The sequence below is a fragment of the Petromyzon marinus genome, chromosome 30 (genome assembly GCF_048934315.1).
Source record: "Petromyzon marinus isolate PM22_M1 ecotype Great Lakes invasive population chromosome 30, UKy_Petmar_22M1.pri1.0, whole genome shotgun sequence".
NCBI lineage: Eukaryota > Metazoa > Chordata > Hyperoartia > Petromyzontiformes > Petromyzontidae > Petromyzon > Petromyzon marinus.
In genome coordinates, this window is record NC_133696.1 from 8,671,013 (window position 1) to 8,681,557 (window position 10,545).

A 10,545-nucleotide genomic window follows, 5' to 3' on the forward strand; every position below is an offset into this window, starting at 1 on the left:
TCGCCACCACCGCACTGCTGCGTTGCGGCGTCGAGGCTGTGGCGAGAGTCGGCCGAGCCCTGCTGACGAGCCGCTTGTCTCTGGTGCCGTCGCAGGTCCATGATGTACACGGGGGAGCTCAAGTTCGAGAAGCGGACCATGTCTGCGCAGGTGGAGGGCGGCGTGCACGGCCTGCACTCGTGAGTGGGCCACTGCACACACGCACACACGCACGCATGCAGACACACGCACGCAGACACGCACGCAGACACGCACACACGTTCACACGCAGACACTAAAAAAAGATCAAGACCCCCCCCATAGCCTTTAACAGACTGTTGGGGCTAGTGCTGTTCGCAAACCCCGATGAAGGCCGACACTGCTGATCAGCACCACGCCCGTTCGTGGTGCGGGCGTCGTGCTGATCACACCATTTGCTCATTTAAGACTGAGTTGACTTAGGCGAGGTTCAAGACTGGTTTCTGGTAATCGTCACTGATGTTGATCCTGAGCCGGAATCAAATTCCGGTTTCCTAGTTCGTAGCATAGTGCGCTAACCACCGCACCACCGCTCCCTACACACGTACACATCTGTATAGACACACACGACCGCCATTCGCCACCAAGCGGCGGTGATGTCACCACGGCACTTGTGCCAGGTTACATTCACTTTGAGGCCACGTGAAGTGATGCAGACTCACTGCCAGGAGGTCACAAGACAGACCCTGGGGTTATGAATTGACTGACAAAAAAAATAGCAGCCCCATCTGTGCTCCCCCACTGTACCACCTCCAGTGAGCGTCGCTCAAACACACGAACACACGTACACAAGCACACACGCACACGCACGCACACACACACACACCTGGTACATTCTGACACTGAATTATAAACTCTCCTACACACACACGTACACACACCCACGCTAATCTCTCCCACGCGCATGCCGGGTCCTGGCGTGCCGCTACGAACCGCATCTCCCACAACGTTACGGTCGCTCACCTTCGCGCACGTCATCGCATGTGTACGTGCCTGCCTGCCTGCGTGCGTGCTTGCGTGTCCGTGCTTGCGTGTGCGCGTGTCTTGCCAATCCAGGCCACGCGTGTTTTTCTGCGCACGGCTTACAGGGAAACGCGGTCTGTACACACAAGTCACTCGTAGACACGCGCCGAGGATGCTGTGTGTCCTGGGCTCTGCACTGATTTGTGTTTTGATTAACAAAACAAGCTTTAATCTAGATTTGAATCTAGATTTTAAGTTTTCGTGTCTGCGGGGATCCATACTCTTTGGTTCTTTCGGTAAAGTAGCGACACCGCCGCAGTGATGTAGCAGAACAGGGTTCGCCAAACTCTTGACATCCACCAACTTTCTCCGTTGAAATGCAACCACAGGTCATGAATACGCTGCACCCACCTGACGATTGGTAAACATGTCCCATAGGGTGTAGAGCACTGATTCAAATGGCAATCCTTGCTTGATTTGAAGCGGAACTGCCTACGTCACCGTGGGACGACATGCGCGTATGCACACGCACTCCCATGTAGACGCACTCCCATGTGCACGCACAACGGCAGCTGCTAAGTGGTGGTGGTGTCTCCACAGTGCTCGCGCCAGGATAGGTGCCCTTTGAAGCCAAAGTGGCAGGATAGGTGTACAAGGCTCGCTCTCAGGTCAATAGCACTTCCATCTGTCACAGGACAGATGTGCCGGTGTTCTTGCTTAACTGACCGAGTTGGCCGGCGGCAGATGCACCACCTGTGTTCCCCACTGTCCCGTGTGGCCATGAACAAACTGTTGGGGGTAAGTGCTGTTTACGAGCACCTGTGAAGACTGGCACGGTACACAAGATGGGGGGTGGGTGACCAACACCGTACCCAGCCATCTTTGTCTCCCCAGTGTTGATGTTTACATACTGCACCAGGTACAAATGTAAGGCTGAGTCGACCCATGGTGAGGTCCAGTACCGGTTCAAATATTAAACTGTTATTGGCCGTGAGCGTAAATCGTACTCTATACAAGCGCCCATATCTACACACACACACACACGGGACCTCCAATCTTAATTCGAATTCACATTTTCTGCTTTCACCCGGGATCTTGAATTCCTATTCCGATCATCAGGGTGCGCGCGGCACACGTAACGACTGCTATTTAGATGAAGAAGGCCCTAAACGTTGGGGGAGGTGCGCGTGCGCTGCGGTTGGGACGCGAGGACGGGGACCTTTTTCAGGCCCCGCGTTAGAAAGCACATCCGGCGCCACCACACCGCAGTGGCAGTCACCGGAGCCCACGTCCGCTAGGGGGCCTGGAACACGCGGTCTTAGGGTGCAGGTGTGCAAGACAAGAGCCCGTCGGGCTGGAAGGAAGACGCAAACGAGGCGGCGACTTTGAAGGCGGCGTGCGTGTGGGAGTGGCCGTTTGTGGGTTCCGGTCGTTTTGAGTCGCGCATCTGACCAGACTTCTCTCTTTCTCCGTCTCTCTCTCTCTCTCTCCCTGTCTTGTCTCCTGTCTGTCCTCTCTCTGTCTTTCCGCATCGCTTGTGCATGGCCCTCAGATACACGTTCGTACCATGTGAGTACCGCTCAAGTACCGCGCCTCGTGGTGTTGTTTGGTCGGCTGGGGGGAATTGGGGGGCAGGAGGGGGGGGTTACGGGGGGGGAGACGGTCACGCACGTTTTGGGGGGCGGGAGTGGGGGCCCGGCGCTCGTTCGCAAGAGTTTTTTTTCCCCCGCTCACGAAAAAACTTTGTGAAGCTGCTCAATTTCGTTTCGCATTCATTTGCCACCACTTTTTTTTTTTAAACCATTGTTTTCTACGTTTTCTTTTTTTCACCCTCGAGTCGCGTTGAGAATACACGGAAGTGAATTTGTCGCACCGCCCCCCCCCCTTACCCCGGGGGGATGAAATCTACTCTGCGCACTGTCGGCCGCGATTCCCCCCCCCCCCTCCCCCAATCTTCTGCTAAAGCACTCCCATGCCGGGCAGCGCACGCCACGGCCCCCCCCCCCCTTCCTCCATACCGTGAGCCGCGATCGTGGTTACAGAGGTAACACCGCTCGCCGGTAACGGAGTAACGCCGATCGGTCTCCGGCAACTTGGCGAGCGTTTGCACCGGCGGGGGGCTGGCACACGTTGACCGCAGTGGCCTTCCCCCCCCCCCCCAAGTCCCTACTGCCATGCCGCTAACATCACAGGAAAACTGTGCAATCCCGCAGGACTGCCAGAAAATTCCATAATTACTTTGTTTAATATTTTAATTAATCAACAATAACCGCATAGAGGGGAGAATGGTAGGGTTAGGGGAGAAAGTAACAGCAGAGGTGAACTAACGAGAATAAAAAAAACCAATGAAGAGTTTCCCAGCAATGGCAGCTGGTAAGAATTCCACTGTCTTAGAGTCACGTGGGAGCAACCTGCACCTCCGGTTAGCACGGTTGGCTCCGTAACGGTGCAAAAGAAGTTCAACATACATACAAACCAATTTAACTGAGAGCAAAGTAACTTGAAGGGGTCTCTTAAGTAGTTCTATGAAGCAGTTTCTGAACCCCAGCGGTCACGACCGCACCCACGGTTCGGCTTTCCTCGATTACCGACCAATCGGGTGCATGGAAGGGTTGCCAGGACCGCAGTTGAGAAACGCCGCTCTTGCACACGTGGGGTGGAGCAAGGGGCCATCCATTGTGTAGGTACGCAATAATCTGTCAAAACCTGACACCTCCCCACCTCCCTGTACGCACGCGGACTTTTTACCCCCCCACCCCCACCTGCGTACGTACACCTGACGCACCCCCCCCCCCCCCGAATCCTATAGAACGGCCGATATTTAATCCACGCAGAAACGATCAAGGATGGATAATATTAACGTGTTTAAGCAAATAGATAGTCCACCGCTGAACTATCTAACTAATTTGAAGGCCAATGTAGACTAATTATTATCGAGGCTTCAACACCCCCCCCCCCCCGTTTCCTATGCGTACATTGTCAGTAGACCCCCCATATGCAAGCGTATGCATTTGGGTTAACCCCCCCCTCCATGCGTACGTACTAAATGGATGGCCCCCAACTCCGGCCCATCGCCAACGGGGTTCCTGGAATAAAACTGGACTTGAAAAATAGATTTAAAACTGGACTTGAAAAATAGATTTTCTTTATTCGAAAACATTTAACACTTTCCCATTCCAAGATGTTTCCCAATCTCGGAAAACGCAAGCAGCTCAATGTTAATTTTATTTAGAGAGGCATAGCACCATTTTTTTTAAGACATTGTACCCATCGCAGAGAACTATAGCGACACGACAGCACTCTATGATAGCTGGTGCCAAACTGTGCCACACGCCCTCCCATATGGTTTTGTGGGAGCCTCGGTACCAATAAAGTTTTTTTTTTCTTCTGATTTTGTTCCGATAACACGGAAGTATGTATACCGGAATAAAACCGGAAGAGAAACGGATTACGTACACGTACGTCATCAGTACGGAAAAGGGTTATCCATAATAGAGGTTTTTGGGTTAGATTGTGTAAATATGTACAACTAGCTTCATCAGGCAACAGCCAGATATGTCACAAATCTTGCTGTCGCCTGATGAAGCTAGTTGTCATTACTGGCGAAACGTCGTACTCAGATTGTAAATCTTGTGGCTTGGCTCTCCAACACAGCGGTGTGCTGTACTAGTGACGAATTGGCCACGTTCTGTTTACGTGACAACCCTTACTAGTTGGCTGTGTCGGGTGGTGGCGGGTTTTAACGACACATTTATATATTTACGTGATCTAACCCAGAAAATCTCTATTATGGATGATATTGCTCGTGAAAGCCCACGTGGAAAAAGGTTAATTCATATATTTTTTTAAATTAATGTTTGCTTACCTGCCAGCCCATGGGATTTGTGCACAGTGTGGTTGCCCCTGGGTGCTGTCGCTCCCATGCTATGGTCGCACTTAATCGTATTTTACATCGTCGTCGTTGTTGTTTCCCGTTGGAACTATCTCTTGTGTCTTCCTGACTGTGGACCGCCCATGTCCCCCAATTCCCTTCTCCGTGTCATTCCCCTTCGTGTCCCCCCCCCCATCTCCCGCGCCGTTCAAAGTCACGAAGAACGCTCCTACTGAGGGCAGCGGATGCCCCAGCCGGAGCCGCCAACCCAGCATCACGCCGTGTGCCACCACGCTGCGCTCCTCCGCCTGCTGCAACGGCTGGAACTGAGCCCCGCACCCCCCCCCCCCCGTGCCGCCGCCACCGCCGCCCGTCGCGACCGTCGCCCTCATCGTCGCTCCCACCCGGGCAGGGACCATCTGGACGACGGGATCCGCCGTGAGGGAGATGGAGCGGGCGAAGCGAGGGAGGAGACGGGGGTGGGGTGGGGGGGGGGCAGTAGCAGACGGTGATCCGCCAGCCGGAGAATGTTTACGCGGTGTAATCGTGCACTGTAAGACGGTAGAGATTATTTTTTATGTTTGTCAGACGTGAGAAAAAAACGACCAAAGGTGAAAGAGAGAGACGATTGTTGTTTTTTACGTGTTTTACTTTGTCCACGCCGGGCCTGGCTAGTCCCCCGGCCCGGTAACCGCGTGCGGAATATCGCCCCGTTCGTTTTTGAGTCTCGCATCAGCAGAACCCACGGCGATAACGGTGACGCGGCAGAGGTCGCGGTTTTTATTGGCCGAGCGCGGCGTCGCCACGGCCGCATGGTCCGAGGGCCAAACCCAGGGCCCTCTGCCACCCCATCCCCTCCCTACCTACCCCTCATGTGGGGGGGGGGGGACCACCACCCACCCGGCCTGGGAGTTCACTCGGGGTGTTTGTTTTGTGAAGCCATTCCAATGTTTTGACGAATGTCACGCGCAGTTTACATTCAGGCCAACGAGTTCGCCGATGGTCCATAGTTTGTAAACTTTTTGTAAAAATTTAACTCGGAAATGTGAAGAAATTGGCCATGAAGGAAATGACCAGAAACTCGAGTCCCGACTTTCTTTATCCACGATGAAGGCAGCGGTGACGTTTCATTCGAGCATCGGCGCCTCCGGTCGTGCTGCCGACTGCCGACTCCCGCCATAGGAATGTGGACTTTCCGCCATCGATTCAGGGCCGAAAAACACGACCATCTGACCCCCATGGGGAGACGCGTGCAGGAGCGGGAGGGGATTTAGACACAGCCCTTTTTAAGTTGTCCTCATGTCGGTATTGGAATTATATGAGCATCTTATCGTTATACTGAACATGTAATCGCCTATGTAATAACAATATCCTTTAGAATCTTACAGAATACTAGAAATATTAACGATATCCTAGAATAATGCAAAAATATTAGAAATGCTATGTTGAATCGTGTAAAATGAATATCCTATAACAGCATTTGGTCCTATGGAGAGACTGGCTCCTGTAATAGTAATGTGGAATTTTCACCATTCGTAGCCGCCAACAGAAACCAACGCTGCCCCACCTCTCGCTGAGCAGGGAGACACTTGAACGGATTTACAGCCTTGCTAATGTATGGGGTTGTGCAAGAATTAAATCAATTTAATGACAAAGATAATATTTTCATGCAGAAAAGGTTATGTAGAATCGCAGTTCATGGTGGTGATGATGATGAAGGTGGGAGTGATGATAATGATCGCGACGATTGCTATTGATCATCGTGGCGGTTATAATGAAGGTGGTCTTGACAATGATAGAAACGATTACAATTGATCAGTGGTGATGATGATAATGGTAGCGATGATTGCTATTCATCATAATGGTGGTAATGATGAAGGTGGTCTTTGAAAATGATCGTGATGATCGCTATCGATCGTAATAGTGGTGATGAAGGTGGTCTTGACAATGATAGCGACGATTGCTATTGAAGCATGCTGGCAGCGGAGCACGGAATGGATAATAATGATGATGCTAGCAGCAATCATCATTTGTGACATTGACGACTACGCCGATGACGATGACGATGATGTAATTGTCAGGCGCCTCCCTCCCTACACTCCTGCACGTAGCACAAACTCTTCTCTCGGGTGCTGTTCGAAGGATTTTGCACAGTGCAGTCCGCAAGTCCGTGTGGAACAATAACTCAACGCCTTCGTTTTACTGTACGCGGTCCCTATTGGTGGCGTGCGTGGCAGCGGGCCCAAGTGACCCTGTTGGATAACGCCCGCGTATGGAAAAGCACAACCATATTCCCAGCTCTGACGTATTCCGATTGCTTGTTGTGATTATTCGTACCGTCTGTGACCGTGTTTGTTTTATAGGAGTCCAGAGCCCACTTGGCTCTCACTCGTGTGTTTTTTTTAGAACCACGAAGCCACGGAACCCACTCGTGTTGTAAGTGCTCGTGAACCACCACCTGCCCAAACGTCGCACCCCCAAAGTGTTAAGTGTCACTTAACTCACCAACCAACCGTTTTTACGTTTTGTTTGTCCTCCGGGAGAGACTTTCCGCCGTCCGGCCGTAGGGATGTGGAATTTCTACCGCTGGCTCGGCGTGGCCGGCCGTCGGGGAACGGAGCAGCGAGGCTGTACGGATTTCATTTTCATTTCGACATTCCTGCAGCGGAGTACCGTCTGCCCTGTTACTACCCACACACCGTTGGATTTCGTGCAATGTGCTACCACTGTTGGTGTTATTATTGTTGTCTTTGTTATTAATTCCAATCGTTAAAGCTGCGTGAAACGATAACCAGTTGTCGGTTCGGTTATATTCGATTACTCTAATAGTTTTACCGCAGAACGACGCCACGTGAAGCTTGTTTGTATACCCACCATTTTTTTGCGTAAAATAATTTTCGTGACGCGGTTTTGCGTAGCGCTGGGATGTGGAAGCCCGCCTTGACAACACTGCAGTTAATGACTTGGCCCAAATGGCGAATCACTTGGCACACGACGACAGTAAATCGACGAACCGTGGTTTACATACGCTCACGATACGTGCGTCAAATTGTGCGAGTTGAGGTAAAACATTCACAATTTATACACCGACATTTTACAAACCCCCAGATGGTTACGGTTAGACGATACCGACTTGGGTTCTTGAATTGACATGAAGTAAAATCGTGACAATTCATCGAATCGCTGAGAGGTAGTGAATCGTAACATGCCTATAAAGTATTAAATAAAGTTTCACAAGACCGGTTATCTCTGGTCAGAACCCCTTGACTTGCAGTCAAAAGTTGATGAGGTCTATGCCCAGTCAGAGAACAAACAGCCCCATCCTCACTCTGGGATCAATAAAATGACGACCACGGTGTGGGGATCCAATGGTGATTGCCCTATTTGAGAGATTTGGCCCCTGCCATAGGAATGTGGAATTTCCCACCACCATTTTGAGCAGAGAGTCGCTTCCGTCTTGAATATAAGTGTAGCCGTTTACCAATTAAACAACCGTTCTTCGAACGCGAATTATTGGAATAATCATGGCAGCCCACGTAATAATAATTATTTCTATCCTATCCCAGGCTCGAGGTCCGGGTCTTTGTGTTGCCGAGTTGTTGTGAGCGAGCCGCGTGGTGCCATGCGCGTGGTTCCGTGCGCGTTGGAGCCGTACGCGTGGTTGCCGTGCGCGTTGGTTCCGTGCGCGTTGGTTCCGTGCACGTGGTTCCGTGCGCGTGGTTCCGTGCGCGCGGTGCTCGCGCTGGGACTCTCGGACCGGGCCCTGTTTACAGAGAATGACAAATAAAAGTCACTGCACAATAATAACAAACAAGACCAACATCACCCGTATCGCATTAACAGAGTTTTATGGGGCAAGTGCTGTTAGCGAGTAGCACCTATGAAGGCCTGCACGGCACTTGAGGGAGCTGGTTGTCTCCCCAGTGACGAGGTTCAATGGATCTCGGGGAGGCCCGGAACCGGTTTATATCATCATCACAGGTGATAGCCGTGAGCGGGAATTGAACCCGTGTTGCCCGGTTCGTAGCGCAATGTCCTGACCCGCTGCACTATCGCTTCCCACAATAATGACACCACCACCACGACCATCACCACGTGTCTGTCACAAGTCGTGTCAGTCACTGAAAAACGCATCTTCAAAAAAACCGACGTGAATTGTGTTGCAGGAACATATGTGTATCGTACAGCCCATGACTGGACCGAGCCCCCTTCTGGCAAAATGGGCGGGGGATTTTAAAACTGACATGTATTTTACAAAAAAAATTGTTATTTCTAAGAATGTTAATTTGCAAAACTGCACCGCCGCTGCATAGATGCCAGCACGAGGAGCCACATGCGATGAGCCGGTGCCAACAATTGCCCAAGCACTGTGACCCTCTACACATTAAGGTGTTATCGGCCAATTAATGTTTACGTGTGAGAGAGAGGCCATGCGTACGAGGGGGAAACACTCCATCCCATACGGACGATATATGTGGAGTCCGCATGTTTTGCTGTACCACCACCTGGCGAACCAGGGCACGGCTCCTCCTCGACACCAACGGGACGGGAGTAGTTTCGCAACGTGTGCGGTGATAGACCCAACCCTCTGCTGTTGCCTCCGCAGCGCTGGGTTAGAGGCAGCCGCGTGCAGCGAGCGTGGCCACCACCACCCGCTTGACCGGCCGTAACCTTTGTCACTCACGAGTAGGTACGGTTTGCAACCCGGACAACACAATGGTCCCATTGTAGCCGGAATCCATGAACTACAATTAAAAGTGAAATAAGTAATATTTTAAAAAAACGTTTTTAAAACACGCTTTAATGAAATGTACTTAGTAATGGAACAACTCCACGACTCCAGGAAGTGGCCCCGAAGCTTGCCATAACGTATGAGGCCGTGGCCAATTACAGCCAACGTCAGTTGAGCTTGGACAATTAGACCCAAGCCGAAACATAACATATAAAAAATAATGTAAAAAAATATATTTTTATACATATAATATAGTATTGTCATCAGTATGACATAAGTACACCAAGTTTGTAGTCAATACCACATTGGGAAGTGGGTTAAAATTGAGTGACAATATTTGACGATACGACAACAACGACAGAGTGAGTGTAATAAAAAGGGAAGCCAAGAGGGGACTGAACCAAACGCAGGGGAACTTGTGGTTAGGGGCCTCGGGCGATGGAAGACGTTGAAAAGAAATTTGGGGAAATCCCAGCATGTTCCACTGCTCGCAAGCCGAGCAGAGTACGCCCACTCGGATGCTGAACTCGGGATTCTCGACGAGACGATTGATAAAAACATATTTTTGGTGCGTGCTTGTGGTGACACGCATCCTTATCCGTGAGTTCATTTGTCCCGTCTGCCGGGCCTGAATTGAGCCATCGCATAGTCAGACGATGATAATATAATTAATAGTAATAACAATATACGGCTCTTTGTTAATCCACTGCTGGATGAAGGGCTCGCCACGTCACACCGGTCGTGGCCGTCGTTTGACCATACTTCACCACGCTTTGTAATGCGAGCTGGTGAAGTGGGGTGGGTTGGTCGAGGCGTGGGAGGGGCAAGAATCAGTTCCGATTTCGCTGATTTATTTCACCCATATTTTGGTTTCCACGAATCTACCCCCCCCCTCCCCCCCGGTCTGCTTGGTGTCCTGCGCTTTTGCTCGGTTTGCTTCTGCCCCCCCCCCCCCCCCCCA

The 10,545-nt window shown here is 51.2% G+C and overlaps 1 protein-coding gene across 4 annotated transcripts in view; it reads left to right on the top strand.

Moving 5' to 3' along the window:
• LOC116947556 (inosine-5'-monophosphate dehydrogenase 1-like) overlaps positions 1–7,643 on the top strand; it is a 36,456-nt gene extending 28,813 nt beyond the window's left edge. For 3 of the 4 annotated variants that reach the window (XM_076070687.1, XM_032963433.2, XM_076070686.1), the window contains 3 exons: positions 96–179; positions 2,534–2,550; positions 5,067–7,643. In XM_076070687.1, coding sequence (XP_075926802.1) covers positions 96–179; positions 2,534–2,550; positions 5,067–5,182 — 217 coding nt within the window. In that variant the 3' untranslated portion in view covers positions 5,183–7,643. The remainder of the gene's footprint in view (positions 1–95; positions 180–2,533; positions 2,551–5,066) is intronic. The other variant, XM_076070685.1, reaches the window with a different exon arrangement.
• The last annotated feature ends 2,902 nt before the right edge of the window (positions 7,644–10,545 follow it).